The sequence below is a fragment of the Felis catus genome, chromosome F1, assembly GCF_018350175.1.
Source record: "Felis catus isolate Fca126 chromosome F1, F.catus_Fca126_mat1.0, whole genome shotgun sequence".
In the NCBI taxonomy this organism is placed as follows: Eukaryota; Metazoa; Chordata; class Mammalia; order Carnivora; family Felidae; genus Felis; species Felis catus.
Window position 1 is genome coordinate 43618270 of NC_058384.1, and position 16668 is coordinate 43634937.

Below are 16668 nucleotides of genomic sequence, written 5' to 3' on the forward strand. Positions count from 1 at the left end.
GACTCAGGGTAGAGGAAGGCAACCGGGAGGTGTAGACAGCGCCGGCCTCGGTGATCTACCAGAGGCCCGAATGTGTTCTCATGTCGTTCCGCCACAACCCAGCAAGAACGTGATACGTTACAGTTGAAGAAAATCGGGCTTATAATGTCGAGCCCTGAGCCGACACCGTCGAGGGCAGGGCCAGAACCCAGTGCAGGTCTGTCCTGCTCCCACGTTCCCTTTATTCCACGTGTGCTGTACTGTATAGGACTTCGGTAAACCAGCCGCACATAGGGGTGCCTGGGGGGCTCAGTCAGTTAAGCGTCTGATTTCGGCTCAGGTCATGATCTCGTAGCCCGTGGATTGAGCCCCGCGTCAGGCTCTGTGCTGCCAGCTCAGGGCCTGGAGCCTGCTTTGGATTCTGTCTCCCTCTCTCTTTGCCCCTCCCCTGCTCACACTCTCTCTCAAAAATAAACATTAAAAAAAAATTTTTTTTAAAGAAAGAACAATAATGAACTTAGGCTCTCACAGACACAATATTGAGCAAGCAAGCTATTGTTTCTGGGGTGAGTGCCGGAAATATTCTATATCTCGATCTGGGTAGTGGTCCCCAAAGTATGTACACATATAAAAATTCACTCTGTTCACTTAAGGCTTGTGCATTTTAGGGGTGCCTGGGTGACTCAGTCAGTTAAGCCTGTGACTCTTGATTTTGGCTCTGGTCATGATCTTACAGTCGATCTCACGTCTGAGCACACGATCTCACGTCTGAGCTGACAGCACGGAGACTGCTTGGGATTCTCTCTCCCTCTCCCTCTCTCTCTCTTGGCCCCTCTCCTCCCTCAAAATAAATAAACTTAAAAAAAAGACTTGTGCATTTTAATGTACGTAAGTTTAACCTCAATTAAAAAAAAAAAAAAGTAAACAAGGGGTGCCTGGCTGGCTCAGTGGGTAGAGCACGGGACTCTGATCTCAGAGCCATGAGTTGGAGCCCCACTTTGGGCCTAGAGCCTACTTTAAAAAGAGTAAACAACAAGTTATTATATGTCACGTGCTTGGCACAGAGTGGGCACTCAATATATTGCTGTCAAAGTTTCTAGAGAGGAGGAGGCGGCAAACCCGTCTCGCTGTGTGCAGCTGAGACCAAGCGGGAGCCCTGAGTGTAGTGCAACCAGCCCCCATTTTTATGAGGGTCACTAACAATCAGAGCATGGCATGATGGGAAAGAAGCCTGGCGAGGGGTCTGGAATACATGGCCAACGACCGATGGCTGAAGGAAGTTGAGAGGATGTTGCTGGGGACAGTGAAACCTAGGGAGAACGTGAAGGATGTCTTCAATAGTGAATGGCTCGCCGTAGAATGGGAATTAGACTCTTCCTCTGTGACCCGAGAGCACTAATTCTCAGACTGTAGCCACATCTGAATACCCTGGGGGGGGGGTTATTAAAACAGATGACTGAGCCGCACCCCCAGACTTTCTGATCCAGTCTGGAGCAGGAGTGAGAATCTGCCTTTCCGTTTCTTTAAGATTTTGCTCTTAAGTAATCTCGCACCCCAACGGGGAGCTCAAACTTACAACCCCGAGATCAAGAGTCACATGCTCTGCCAACTGGGTCAGCCAGGCGCCCCTAGAGAATCTTCGCGTCTAGCAGCTTCCCAGGACATACTGATGCTGCTGGTCATATTTTGCTAGCCACTGTATTCGTGTAAAAAACCATAGAGCAGTTTGTGCTGTTGCAGTGAGGAAGGAGGAGGAGGAGAACTTATTGAGAATCTGGTATACCAGATTCTTAATATCTACACCTCCTGTGTTGCACTCCGTCTACATTTTCTCACAGTAAGGGAGACATGATTCTTCCTGCTTTATTTATTTATTTTTTTAAGTAATCTCTACACCCAACACGGGGCTTGAACACACGGCTCTGAGGTCAAGAGTCCCATGCTCTACCGGCCGAGCCAGCCAGGCGCCCTTGTTCTCCCCATTTTAGAGAAGAGGAAACCAAGGCTCAGTTTTCACACACATCTCACACTCGACCCCAAGCCTGGACGTGCTAAAGCTTAGGCTGAGCAATGCCATGAATAGAATTCCATTTCTGAGTGGAAGGATAATTTCAGAGGTCTTTCCAACCCTCAAAGCGAGACTGGCTTTAACGAGCCCTTTTAAGCACTAACATGCATTCAGCAGCAGCTAACTGCTATGCTATATTCTCTCCAGGATGCATGCGGCCACCGGTCTAACTCTTAAGATGCCTCTGGGCCATCTTACCGGCTCCCACCTCTTCTATCCTTCTTGGAACCTGCAGTCACCACCCCCCCACTTCTCCACGCAGGCTGAGAACTCGGTTCGCCCAGCTATTTGGCAAAGGAGACTTTTTGTACACATACCCATCTCTGCTGTCAGCATTTATGTGGGGTAGGGGGGCTGGGGCATCTGGGTACAGTCCTTGGCACCAAGTTGTCTGCCACCCACCCCATGCCAACCCCAGACAGAGCTTGCCAATCCGCTCTCCACACTGTGACCGGCAAAGCAATGACGCCAGGGCTGTGAGGATAAAATCCGGACGTGGGGGAGGGGCGGCCTCATTCCCTAGAATGGCCAAAGGAACTGCAGATGTGCTTAATGACCTTGAACCAGAGACTTCACTCTACTGCACCCGCCTTGCCTCCTCAGGGTCCGGGAAGCAGAGTCCAGAGGGTCCTGGGGACCGAGAGCAGGCCCACGGTCACTTAGCGGATTCTGCCCAACATGAAATCAGGCCCAAGTCTAAGTGACCTCCTCTAGGCCTTGATAATCAAAACGTTTCTCTTTGCACGTTTTAATATTCAAGGTTTTCAATTCTTTTTAAAAAATGTTTACTTATTTATTTTGAGAGAGAGAGAGAGCACGTGAGTGGAGCAGAGAGAGGGAGGGAGAGAGAGAGAGAATCCCAAGCAGGCTGGCTGCACACTTCCAGAGCAGAGTCCAGTTCGGGGCTTGATCCCACAAACATGAGATCATGACCTGAGCCGAGATCAAGAGTCGCACGCTTAACCAACCGAGGCACCCAGGCGCCCCTAAGGTTTTCAATCCTAACGGAAACAGTAACAAAGACAAAATACAGTCGCGATTCTGTGCACTAAGGAATTTGGGCAGCTCCCACGTACGTGAAAGGTTGGTAGTGAGAGTACGTGGCTTTTATTTCACTCTCTGTTATATCATCTTGTTTGCTTTCTCCCTGAATGTTTCCCGGATGTAGATCACTGTTGATGGTCCAAAATATACAATTGATTTATTGTTTATCAACTTCAAGGACTAAGTGGGAGTCACTGTAGGGCAAACATCTCTCACCACAGAGCCAGTCCTGGCAACTCAGTGACGAACAAACCCCGTGGCCCTTGCCTTGGAGGAGAGGCGGTAGACAGGTGATCAGCAATGATGTAGTTTGGGGCCCTAGGAAGGTCAGGGAAAGCTCTCCAGAGGAGGCGACCCTTGAGACAAAGAAATAGGTTTCAGTCAGCAAGAGCCTGAGGACCCTTCACTCCTACAGATCTTTTCTGCCAGTGCAGTCAGTTTTTCCGTTTTTGAGCGTCTCAAACTGCTGTCCAGAGCTAGTGAGGGACAGGGATCATTCCCTTCCAATTTACAAGGAGGGAAATCAGACAGTGGCTAAGGGACCATCCAAGGTTTTTCTGTAAAATTTAAGAGTGACCACAGGGTGCCCAGCTAGGGTTAGATACTTGAATACTCGACACGGGAAATATAGGACAGCCTCTGCCCTTGGGGAACTTGTTATCGCTGGGAGATAAGATATGTAAATGAAAAGCCAAAAATAATTGTTAAAGGCAACGTGCAAATAACTCAGTTCCCCAGCTGTTTATCCAGGACTCGCTATCTGAAAGGCATTCAGTGAGGCACCTGGGTGGAGGTGGGGAGAGTCAAAAATATAGGTAAATATGTCCCAGGCCCTTAAGAACTCACCGTTTCACTGACTGCAAGGGAGGCTGGGTGACAGGAAGAGGAACCTAACAATCCATGGATACAGCTGTGAAGATTGTAGGGGCAAGAAGTCAATCAGGGGCTGGCTAGAATTTAGGGATTGGATAGAATTTGTCCAGGAAAGGTTCCTGAAGGAGGTGGACAGCGTGATGATAGTGGAAAACAGGAGACAGAGAAGAAAAAGAAGAGAGAAGAAGAAAAATCTTTTCACACACCCATCCTTCCACACTTAGTTCAGTAATGAAGCCCTCCCCGGGCAAAATGGGATACTGCCCCAGGCTCTCGAAGCATCCCCATAACAGAGCCCCGTTGCTTCACCTGTTTCCCTGCCTGCTAGTCCCAGCTCCAGGGCTCTGCCCGAAAGAAAGAAAGAGAGGGACACCCGGGTGGCTCAGCCGGTGAAGTGTCAGATTCTTGGTTTCAGCTCAGGTCACGATCTCACAGTGCATTTTGTGGGATGAGGCTGAGCCCCAAGTTGGCACAGAGCCTGCTTGGGATTCCCTCTCTTCCTCTCTATCTGCTTCTCCCCTGTGTGCTCTCTCTCTCTCCCTCAAAATAAATAATAAACTTTAAAAAATTTAAAAAAAAGAAAGAAAGGGCGAAATAAAGGAAGGAAGGAAGGCTTGACTCTAAGGGGATTGGGTATTCACAGTAAAGTGCCTCACTTTGCATTTGTTTACTTATTTTTACTTTCCACTATTTTGTCCAACTGTAACTTACAGTAAAAGACACAAATCATAAGCATGCGTATGTTTGTACAAGAATGAATATTTACATATGTTTATAGCTGTGTAACCACCACCCGGATCAAGCTATAGAATGCCTCTAGCACCCCAGACACTATGGGCTGCCTCACGGTGCACTGTACCAGGGTCACGGCTACTGTGGCTGGAGGAGCTGCCCCAGTAGGGTGATAGATCTGGGGAGTACCATCTATAGAAATCATGAAAGAATTTTAGGTGTTTGGGCTGGAGAAGCCAAGTGCTGGGGCCGGGTGGTGTGTGTGAAGGGCTAACATGCGCGGAGCAATTAGACTTGTCCCGTGGGTGGCGGTGGGGAGTCACCGGGAGGGGCATTTCAGTGGGGCATGAAACCCTTCCTAACTGGAGCTGACCCACGTTGGAAGCAGACCCACAGGAGATGATAGGTAAGGTCCTCAACAGTAAGAGGTATCAGCCAAGAACAGGACTGATGAGCATTTATCAGCAACTATGGGGAGAGGATAGGGGACTCGATTTGGAGATTGTTCTTTCCAACTCGGAGCTTCTGTGGTTCTGGAATTCTGTGAAAATGGCAGAAAGGACCCAACCAAATGCTTGTGGTTATGATTCATTTCTTTTTTTTCCTAGAGGAGAACTTTTTACTGAACCACAAATACTGTGTAGACCCTCCATTATCACTACTGAATAAATAACTCTTACTACCTACCAACCCACTGAGCCAGAGAGGCCCTGGGGCTCTGCTCCCATGTGCTCAGAGGAGAGGAGGGATGGTGCCTCTGTGAGATGAAGCCAGCCCTGCAAGAAAAGTGGATTGCCCCCTCCTCGTGCCAGGTTGTCAGGAGAGCACTCCCTCCCCGCCCCCCAACCTCCTCAGCCCTTTCGGCTCTGGTCCCCCTGGAGGGCCAAGTGGGCATGATGTCGTGGTTCCTGCCACCACCAGCAGAAGTGACACTCTGGACCTTACTGCTCCGCCTCCGGGGGCCAATGCAGGAACCCTGGCTCCCTCAGAAGCAGGACCACACAGGACTCGCCAGTTCTATAGCCACCTGGGGGGAGGGACAGCCTGTGTCAGCCCAGCCGCAAGCTCCTCCAAGGACTACTGGTCTGGAGAGTGACACCTCTCACCCCACTCCCCCATCCGTTTTTTTCCAGCAAAAAAGGAATTCTCCCCCAGGACCCTTTTTACCCCTGGAGGATTACTTCCCAACTCCTCTTGGGACTCCTCCAGATCGCTGCCCACCCCCGCCCCCCACTAGGAAGAAGGCGAGAAGTGGAGTTTGGAGAGAACACCTTCATCTTCCTCCTTCCTGCACCTGTCCAGCGCGCAGAGATGCGGCCGGGGAAGACCAGCTCTCAGGCGGAGCTTCGGGTGCAGATCGGATAGTTCCAAGGTTTTCTGTCTAAAATGCTTATCCTCTCGAGGGTCCAATGAAAGCCATGAACACTCTCCCAAAGGAAAAAAAAAATGTATGTAGGAGATTTTATCTTCTATTCTGGGGGCCGATGGGGGCGCTGTCAGACCCTTGAAGTGCATCTGTGAAGCACCTAGGTGTAGGGGGGGCGCTGTGCTGGGGGGGGGGGGGTTCCTCCACCGCAAAGCCCAGGCCAGGTTGGGAGGTGAGGGTGGGGATTGTAGCTCCCCAAGCCTAGGCGAAGCGCTGGAAGGTCCCGCTCTCCAGCCTCTCCGAGCGTCCGGGACGTCTCTCGGGCTCAGTTTGCCCAGCTCTGCAATGGGCGCGCGGGCCCCTCCGCCCCCGCGGGGCTGTGCACGGACGCGGGTGGGACGGACAGCTGGAGAGGGGGTGGGGGCGAAGCGCTGCAGGCGGTCGGTCTCCTGCCGCCGGGGAGGGTGAGCGTGCGTTCGGGAAGCAGGGGGAGGCCGGCGCCCGGCCGCGCGCGAGGAGGGCGCGGGCCCCGACGCGGTGCCAGGCGGCCGCAGAGGCGCCCCCGCTGCTCCCCGGGCCCGAGGGCGGGGCCCCTCGCCGGGCCGCCCCTCCCCGCCCCTCCCTCCCGGCCGCCGGCCTCCCCTGCCCGGCCGGCCCTCCCGCGGGCGGCGCGGCACTCGGGCACCGGCGCGCGGAGCCAGCAGCCGCCGAGCCCGCCAGCCGGGGCCATGGGCTGCGACGGCCGCGTGTCGGGGCTGCTTCGCCGCAACCTGCAGCCCACGCTCACCTACTGGAGCGTCTTCTTCAGCTTCGGCCTGTGCATCGCCTTCCTGGGGCCCACGCTGCTGGACCTGCGCTGCCAGACGCACAGCTCGCTGCCCCAGATCTCCTGGGTCTTCTTCTCGCAGCAGCTCTGCCTCCTGCTGGGCAGCGCCCTCGGGGGCGTCTTCAAGAGGACGTGAGTGCCGGGCCCGCGCGGGAGCCCCGCAGCCCCCAGCCCCCGCCGCTCCTCCGCACGGCCGCGCCGACCCTTCCTTTCCCTTCCCTTCCTTTCCCTTCCTTCCTCTCCTTCCCTTGCATCCCTTCCCTTCCCGCCGCCCGCGTCCCTGCCCCCGCGGGGCTGGGGCCGCGGGGCGCCCTCGCCTTCTGGCGGGCGGCGACCACCTCTCCCAGCGCCGCCAGCCGCGCCCCGCCTTAGCTGGACTGCCTCCCTCCCCCACCCCGGCTCTCCCCGGAAAAGTCTCTCCAGAGACTGAAGGTGACTTCTGGATTATTTATTTGCCTTCGCTCACCCCCGCCAGGGGGTTAAACCCGGCCCTCACCCGCTCCCCCACCCACGCGCCACGGGCCCAGGGGTGATGGAACCGGGGGCGGTGGGACGGCGTCTCCCTCCCGCACCGCGGGTCTCAGGTTTGTCAGTAGCCCCTGCTGCCGGGGGCGGAATTGGAAGTGAGGTGGAAGGAGAGTGGGAGTGTCACCTCAGGGGCCGTGCCAGGTGCCAGGGCTGGCTGCGGCTTGACAGAGCGCCTTGGGGCGGGCTCCACTCAGGCCATCAGCTCCGGTTCAGCTGACACACGCTGTCCCTTCCCCCCCCCCCCCCGGGGCTGCGGGGCTGCTGGGTCCTGTGTGTCCCTGCTTCAGAGGGAGTCAGGGTTCCCGCATCGGCCTCCGGAGGCCAAGCCCTTCTGCCTGGGAGACGCTCAGCACCAAATTACTAGGGCCAGGTAGGGGAGGGGAGGGCTGTCCCACGCACAGCTTGGGTAAGTTGACCCTCCAACTCTGGGGCCAGGGTTCCCCTCCACTTCTCCCACGCCATGTTAACTCTTCCTTGGCCTCTGCTCGGGACTCGGCCTGCCATGGCCGCGAAAGATGCCCCCTTTGGATACCATCGCAAAGCCTCCTTCTCCCCCGGGCTCACGTTGGACAGGGCCGCCCCCGCGGAGCCCTCCGGAAAGGCAGCAGGATTGCTCGCCTAGAGCAGCTGGGAAAACAGACCCAAAAGCAGGGGATAGATGGCTTGCAAACTGGAGGCTGCTGGAGATTTCCCTGGTTCTGGTTCCTGGCTGGGTGGTTTTCTGGGCTGCATGGACTCGAGCAAGCGGAAGGCCCAGGAACAAAACCCCGGTTGGGCTATCCCAGAGAAACGGGGGTAGGGGGCATGCCCAGCCAGGTGCTCTCACCCTGGGCTCGCTCCTAGAGGTACCCCTGAGCTGATGGAGAGAACACAGGCATCATACAGACAGATCCCACTTTAGGACGCCCAACTGACAAAACATTCCCAATTAGGGAGTGATTATCCCCATTATCAAATTCTTTTGTAAACGGAAGAATTCTCTTGAGAGGCAAGTCTCGTGGACACTGGTTTTTCTTTGGGGTTTGTGCAAGGTTGGATGCATGGGGGATTCCGCAAATCTTAAGAGAAAGCTCAGGATGCTTCTCGATTCTGCCTAGAGGTTTAATTAGAAATCTATCAGGGTGTTTTTCTGTTTTCTCTCCTTCCTTTAAAAGCGTGTTTTGCCTTACAAAACATCCCTTACCTGGCACTTTTTAGGAACATGTGTAGTGCAAAGAACAGGAAGGGGAATGGGAGTAATTTGAAAGGGCAGGTTGGCCGGCCAGGTTCGGTGAAAGCAACAACAGAAACAGACACACACCCAAAGGGGCCATCTCTTCCTTGCTTGCTGTGCACCTCCCTCGGGGCTCCTTACTCAACAAGGAGCTCTGAGCAGGCAGTGGAAAGGGTCGTGGGGCAGGAAACCGGCTCACAGAGAAGAAAAATAATGCTAATAATAAAACTAACTTCGGAGAGCTCTTTCTCAATGCCAGGCACTGTTCTTAGCTCCTCACTGTTCGTAGCAACTCATTTAAACTTCACGACAGCCCTACAGAGTAGTACTGTTGTTTCTATTTTGTGCCTAAGGAAGCTGAGGCACAGAGAGGTTAAGAAACTTGCCCCGAGGGCCCCTGGGTGGCTCAGTCGGTTGAGCGTCCCACTCCGGATTTCGGCTCAGGTCATGATCGCTCTCCGGTTCATGGACTTGAGCCCCGCATCGGGCTCCGTGCTGACTGTGCGGAGCCTGCTTAGGATTCTGTCTCCGTCTCTCTCTGCCCCTCCTCTCCTCCTCTCTCTGTCAAAATAAATAAATAAACATTTTAAAAAATTAAAAAAAAAAAAGAAAAAAGAAACTTGCCCCAGGTCGCATCATACAGCTATTGAGTCAGGTTTTGAACCCAGGCATTTGTCTCTGGAACCAGATACCCGGGAAATGGCTCTTGCTTTCTGAGTAGTCCTCTCGAACTGCGTAGGGTACAAGTTATACCCTGTCCTCACCAGGCAAAGGCATGGGGCTGAGTATTCCTGAGCTGACGCCTCTGGGAAGGAGGGATCTGAGGGGTCAGGTGGAGGGCCTGAGTCCTATCAGTTCAGGCTCACATTTAAGTCCTGGACCTCAGTCCTCCCAGCCCCCAAACAAAATGTCATAAAGAACCCTTTCCTTTGGCTAGGAGCGAAGTGGACTTCGGGAGGAATGCAGGATTTGTGTATAAAGGAAAGTGACAACCTAGTTAGGTCCGGACGACTCATCACAGTCCCCCATTTCTCAAAACAGACAGAACCTCCAGTAGCCCTAAAAGCGGCCACTAAAGCTTGATCGCTTGGAGCCTGACCACAAATTCAAATGCTAATACCCCCCCACCCCCACACCAAGTGCTTTTCAGCTTAAGTGATTACCCGAGAGAGCAGTGTGGCCAGGCTGTTACTTGTGAGGGGGATGGGGGTTGGTTTAACAAATGGCAAGAGCCAGCCGGTACAGACAGACACACGGGAGAGGTGAGGGGCTCGGGACAGCCCCAGTCCTGCCTGCTGCTGGGCCCAGACTGAGGACCAGGGCTGAAGAGGGTTTCTGGATGCCTCCGTGGGGGCACGCATTGGACGGTCTGCGTGTGGACAGCCTCGGGCGTTAGAGCGGGACCGGACAGGACAGCACAGGAGCTCTCTGCTCAGGATCAGTTACCGACCCCCCCCTCCCGCCCCCGGCCCCACCCCCAGCTTCTAGCACAGACAGATCTTGAGGGAAGCTACCATGTGCAGGCCAAGAGGGAGACGGGTACAATTAGAGTCAGAAGAATCTGGACTAGACCTTCCTTAGAAATATCTTGCGTATCGAGAGCAGGGAACCATTCAGAGAAGAGAAAACTGCAAAGCCACCTGGTTGGCAGGGTGTATAGGTATGTGCTTTGTCAGACAGGAAAGAGAAAGGCGTATTTAGATAAAAGGTTAGGGTTTTTGTTTTCTTGGTTTCTTGGGGACCTGTCTAACCACCCTGGGCAGTTTGGGAGACCCCTTTATCTCAAAGGCATCAGGGTAGATAAATGGCTTTCAGACCTTCCCCAGCCTTCTCCCAGCCTCACCTTGGCCTCTGCCCTGCATGCACCCTCTTAATTGAAGGCTTGGGCTCTTCTCCTCTACCCTATTCACTGCCTCCTTCTCTACCTATCATTTTCCCCAAATACCTACAAGTCCTGCCCTGCCCAAGACCCAGCTCTGCCTCCCTCCTGCCCGTTGCATGAAACCTAGTCTTCCCTGCAAGGTTTCCCAGGCCACCATCAGCCCTGCTTCCCCAAGATGCTGGCCCCCTGAAGTTTCTGGAACACAGTACAAAAGCCAGTGTCTTCCCCTGAGCTGGGCCCCTGGTCGGTCTCCCGTCTAAAAAGCCTCTGCCTCTCCCTCCAGCAGTTTGTCTCCCTTTGAGCACACAGAAAACCTGGGCTGAAAGCCTACTTGGGGTCTGGCCCCAGACACCGTTCTTGCTTTGAAAACTCATCTCAGTGTGGGAATTACCATAAGACCCAGCAATGCCACTCTTAGGTATATTAAGACCTGTCAACACAAAACCTTGTACAGGAATGTTTATAGCAGCATTAGCCGGTTTTTAAAAAGATTTTATTTATTTTTGAGAGAAATAGAGTGTGAGCTGGGAAGGGGCAGAGAGAGAAGGAGACTCAGAATCTGAAGCAGGCTCCAGGCTCTGAGCTGTCAGCACAGAGCCCGTCGCGGGGCTTGAACCCACGAATTGCGAGATCATGACTTGAGCTGAAGGTAGAGGCTTACTTGACTGAGCCACGCAGGCGCCCCAAGCAGCATTATTCCTAATAGCCAAGAAGTGGAAGCAAACCAAATGTTCATCGATGGATGGATGGACAAATGAAATGTGGTTCACCCGTGCGGTGGAGTAGTATTCAGCCGGAAAAAGGAATGAGGTCCTGATAGATGCTACAACATGGAGGAACTTCGAAAACGTCATGCTAAGTGCAAGGAGCCAGGTACAAAAGACCACAGGCTGTGTGGTTTCATTTGCATGAGAGTCCGGAATGGGAAAATATAGTAGAGCAGTAGGTTTCTAGGATGTGGAGAGGAATGGGGAGTGGCTGCCGACGGGTATAGGGTTTCTCTGGGTATAGGGGTGAGGGGGGGATGCCCTAAATTTAGGTTCTGGTGACGGGTTCACAGCTCTGAACATACTAAAAACCACTGAATTATACACTTTGAACAGATGAGTTTTATGGTATGTAAATTATACCTCATTTTTTTTTAAGATTTTTATTTTTTTAAGTAATCTCTATACCCAACGTGGGGCCCGAACCCACAACCCCGAGATCGAGAGTCGCACGCTCCACTGCCCCTATCTCAATTTTTTAAATGAAAACAAAATCTCAAAACTCATCCCACCCCTTCATTCACTTGTCCAACAAGCATCTTTCGAGCCAAACCCCGGTTTAGGGGAGAATACGATAGACAAGGTCCCTGCTCTCAAGGAGCTTGTGCTCTGGAGGACCGTTGTAGTGAAAGAAACAAAGCAGGACGAGTGTTGTGGGGGGGGGGGGTTCTTTCACCAGGTGGTCAGGGGAAGCTCCTCTGAGGAGGGGACAGTGGAGCTGACATGCCAATGACAGGAGAGAGCCATGCGTGTGAAGAGCTGCAGGGGAGGGGTTCCAGGCGGACAGAGCCGCTAGACCATCCTTGCAAGGCCAGCACCCCAGCGCACCAGGCAGGTCGTCACACACAGGGTGTGCCCCCCCACCTGAGTCTAATAGGGCCTGAGCCCTGCCTTGGGCTGGGATCTCCCCAAAGGCAGTCTTTCTTGTTCCTCCCTCTGGGTGTCCCCAGCCTTAACACAGGGCCCTGACCAAGCGGGGGTGTCAGTATGGGAGCGGCCAGTTAGAGGGGAGCCACGAGAAGGCAAAAGTTGCCCCTTCCCTCTTGGCCGGCTCAAACTATTCTCCAGCCTGCCCTAGCTCCCAGGCTGTGGCCTTGACTCCTGGTTTCTTGTCCCAGACCCCGACTCCTCTCTTGGAGGCTGCCGGCTCCTTTTGGGCTGGAGAGAGGCTCAGGCTGCCGCTGACGCTTCCTGGGTTCTGGGCACTTCTCCTCTTCCCTGGTCCCTCCAGGAAGATTATCAGGGTGGACAGGGGGATGCCTTGAGGCAAGGGTGTGAGAATGTCAGTGCCCATGCTGGAGTCACTCCCATGGAGGTGGCATGGAGCGGTCGTCAGCAGCATTTTTACCCACCCCTGGGACGTGGAGGGCAGGACGGGCTGGCTGGCATCTTACTGTTTATGCCCTTCCTCTGGTTTGGAGCCAGGCAGCCCCCCCTCCTCTTATCACAGAACCAGGAGGGCCAGAGCCGCCACTCCTGGCAACGCCAGGTCAAGGCGATCACGTGTGCCCTCTGGGTAAAGCAGAGCACCTGGGCTGACAGGGTCAGCAGCGTGTTCAAGGTCACACAGCACACTGGTGGGGCGGGCACCTCCCGCAGAGCCACCGCCAGGCTGGGGGAGGACCTGCTCTCTCTCCCCCGTTTCACCTGCCACTTGGAGCCGTCAATGAGTAACTTGGACATTTCTCAGGCTTCCTGAGGAAGGGTTCCCTCGACGGTCTAAGCTGTTCCTACATCTCCCCAGGCCTTGGGGGATTGCTCCCCCCCCCAACTTTAACTGGCCTGAATTAACCTTTGAGTTCGAGATCAGGGGAGGAAAGATCAATAACACAATGCTGGCTTTAGCCTGGAATGGGAGTCCAGAAACTGGATCCTGACTCTCTTCCCCTGTCTGGGCCTGGCTCCTGATCTATACAGTGAGGGGTAGGATTATTAGGTCCTTGCTGCTGCTCCAGCAGTTCCCACACCAGCCTCCCAGGGTCACCCCAGAGGGCGCTGCAGTGGGAACAGAGAATCCAGGAGCTGGCACCCATCTCTGCTGAGCGGACTTCCCTGGGCCTGGCTGCTGGCAGGGAGGGGGGTGAGCACCGAGGAGGGGGACTGCCAGTGGCCAGGGCCAAATCCCAGCGAGTGAGCCAAGGACTGTAGCATCACACTGACTCCGCACGGCAGCCTCAGGAGACAGAGCTTACTGGCCCCATTTTATCACGGAGAAAACCGAGGCTCTAAGGAGCGATGTGTCAGTGCCTCGTCCGGAGCCGCCTGCTGGGAAGTGACAGAGGTAGGTCTAGGACCAGTCTTTTTTTCAATTTTCTTTTCCTTTTTTAAAAATCTTTTAAAAATGTTTAGTTTTGAAGGGGAGAGAGACAGAGTACAAGCAGGGGAGGGGCAGAGAGAGAGGTGGGGACACAGAATCCGAAGCAGGCTCCAGGCTCTGAGCTGTCAGCATGGAGCCCGATGCGGGGCTCGAACTCAAGAGCCGTGAGATCACGACCTGATCTAGAGTCGGACGCTTGACTGACTGAGCCACCCAGGTGCCCCCTCTTCTAAAAATTTTCTATTGAAGTATAGTTGGCATACATATTATGTCGTTCCAAGTGTACAACATAGAGATTTGACATTTGTCTACACGAGGACCAGTCTGACTACAGATCCCACCACATCCGTGCCGCCAAAGCTGTTTTGACATTATTATTCCATAATTTTGAAATTGCCCACATTCCTAGAAGGGGCCTTTGACTAAACCATTAAGTGACCAAGCCAATTAGTATATTTCAGTCTGGCTCTGGGGTGTATCTGGGACTTCTTTTCTCTTGGCAGCAATGTTCCGATCTAAAGAAATTTGTTCAGGCTGGGTTTTGGAATGCCCAGGCACAGCCTTGCTGGAGAGACTGGGGAGGGCGGGCAGCCCGGGATTGAAACACAGGCTTTCTTGTGCTACGGCTGCTCCCGCTTACTGGGGACCCGTCTCCATTTCCCAGTGCCCGGGAACCGCGGGCCCGGTATGGGCTTAGCCCTCTGCAGCCCCGGCTGGTAGGCGGCAGCTTCAGATCATGGCTCAGGGGCTGGTAGCAGATGCAGGAAGGGGCCTCCCCCGGCCAGTTTTCCTCCAGCCTCTCCTTTCTGTTTTCTCCTTATCCTTTCCTGTCCGTCGCTGGGCCTGGGAACAAAAATCCCTCCCCCCCACCCCGGCCATGGGCATCAAGTGTCCTTCTCAGAAATGACGAGGTGAGAGGGTACAATAGGGGAGAGGAGAGGCCTAGACGGTCAGCCCACCATGACCCCAGCCCTCCACACCCCCCTCCCATCTCCCCAGCCTCCTGCTGCTCCACTGGCATCCGGGCCCTACCTGAGTCTTCGTCTCTTGCCTCTGTCTCTCGGTCTCTGTCTCTGACTCCGTCTGAGTGTCACCCCGTACAACTCCCACATCAGCCTCCCAAGTCTCCAGGCCGTCCTGTGTGGGGTCACAAGACGAGCTTCCGCAAGCACGTTTCTCATTTGACCAGCAACATCCAGCAGCCCCGGAGGGCGCGCCTTCTCAGGGCCGAGCAAGGTGCCAGGCATGGGGGCCTCTGCACTAACGGCTGCAGCGGATGCCTTGGGAGGCCTGCAGTGGGACCAGCGGTTATAACACGAAGGGTCTGGAGCTGCCATGACACCAGCAGAGGGACCCCTGGGGGCTCATGCCCCGGTGAACAGCTGTTCCCCCATTGCCTCTAAGCCTGCCAAACGAGGCTCTGCTGACTCTGGCCCCTGCTCTCTTCTGGCCGCCCCTCTCCCCAGCCCTGCTGAGTCTGTGGCCCAGCAGCAGCCCTTTTACACACACGCGCAAGCTCTGTCTCTGTCTCTGCCGCTGTCTCTCTCTCTCTCTCTCTCCTCCATGGAAAAGCAGCATGGCATAGGGGTTATCAAGATGATCTGGGTTTGAGTCCAGACTGTCAGTGGCTTTTGTAGTCTTTCTCTGCCTCAGTTTACTGGGGGGTCAAAGAGGCACAACTGCAGAGCCTGCCCGCGGGCACTGTCGTGTGCACCAAATGTCTCGGGCACCGTAAGCACGTTAGTTGTCATTTTCTTGTCTCGCAGCCTTCCTTCCCTCTCAGTTTCCCGATCCTGGGACTTTGCTACAGGGCTGATCATTAACCACGTTCGTCTAGGTTTCTCAGGGCAATAATGATAATGCGTTAATTCTTTAAGAGAGTGTGTGCCCTTGACGTGGGACCTCCATGCGTTACCGTAAAGTGGTGAGTGAGGTGGTGGAAAGGGCAAGCCATCCCGTGTGCCAGCTCAATGGGGAGAATATCTGAAGGGGAGACAGGGGACCCTCTTGCCATCCCTGAAGTGAGGCCAGCCAGGATAAGGCTGGTTCCATGCCCAACATGGGGCTTGAACTCCCAACCCTGAGATCCTTGTGCAGGCAGAGGAAAGGGAGAGAGAGAGAGAGCTATAATGAGAAGCTTGCTGTGTTCATCACCTGTGGAGAAATGGGCATCGCCTCTGTGCTGGGCACCGGGGAGGAAAGGGAGATTCGGAGGCCAGGTTGCAGGAGGCGGAAATGCATGAACCTCAGTGAGCAGTCCAGGCTGTCAGCACCGGGGACCTGCAGAGCAGGGGCGGGGGGAGGATGCCAGAGGGAACAGGATGGTGGAGGGAACCCGGGAAGGACCTCAACAGGCCTCCCCACAACACAGCCCTCCCTGTCCTCCTCCTAGTGGCCGAGGTGAAGGGAGTCCCCTCTCCCTGCTCACGCAGGGTTGGGATCAGGCAGGGATCGTGATCAGTTATCTGCCCAGCAGATCAGCCCGGAAACAAGAAAAGAGAAAATAACGGATGCTATCAGCAGAGCCCTTCTGATAAAGGATTTAATCAAAGGTGGGCCAGAAGGAGAAGCTGAGGGCCCCGGGGGTCAGAGGCAAGCACTTCTGGTGAAGGACGCAGCCCGAGGGCTCTCCTGGGGGCCCCCTTCTTTTTCTTAATGTGCTGGAAACACATATGTCTTCTGGCCACACACCCCTCCTCCCGCCCACCTCTCCAGGTCCAGCTGCCAGAACAGCTGTTCATAATCTGAGAAATTTCCTTTATAGCCTCTGTCTTCCAGAACCTTTTTTTTTTTTTTTTAAGTAGGTTTCGTGCCCAACATGGGGCTTGAACTCCCAACCCTGAGATCAAGGGTAGTATCTTCTGCCAACTGAGCCGGCCAGGCATCCCCAGAACCTTCTTGCTGCCCAACCTCCTTCACTCACATTAGCCTTTCAGCCTGGTTCCAGAAAATACAAGGCATCCTTCCTTGCTCAGAGTCTGCTTATTAGGTAGGGGGTACCAAAAAGATCTTGAGAGAGCCCTAGACATTCCATTTACTCACTCATGGGGGGACAGGCCCTCAGCCTGCCTGC

The 16668-nt window shown here is 54.5% G+C and overlaps 1 protein-coding gene and 1 long non-coding RNA gene across 6 annotated transcripts in view; one reads left to right on the forward strand and one right to left on the reverse strand.

Annotated features, from left to right (window-relative positions):
• Positions 1-4626: 4626 nt before the first annotated feature.
• Positions 4627-6955, reverse strand: LOC111558327. Its single transcript, XR_002739054.2, has 3 exons — positions 6850-6955; positions 5968-6123; positions 4627-5723 (listed from the first exon to the last, which is right to left on the reverse strand). It is a non-coding gene; the product is annotated as an uncharacterized LOC111558327 (long non-coding RNA).
• The window catches only part of MFSD4A (major facilitator superfamily domain containing 4A), a 30740-nt gene continuing 20783 nt past the window's right edge, over positions 6712-16668 (forward strand). For 3 of the 5 annotated variants that reach the window (XM_023247210.2, XM_023247211.2, XM_023247214.2), the window contains exon 1: positions 6712-7020. In XM_023247210.2, coding sequence (XP_023102978.1) covers positions 6791-7020 — 230 coding nt within the window. In that variant the 5' untranslated portion in view covers positions 6712-6790. Of the gene's footprint in view, positions 7021-11942; positions 13560-16668 lie in introns of those variants that run through there. The other 2 variants (XM_023247212.2, XM_019822121.3) reach the window with 2 other exon arrangements.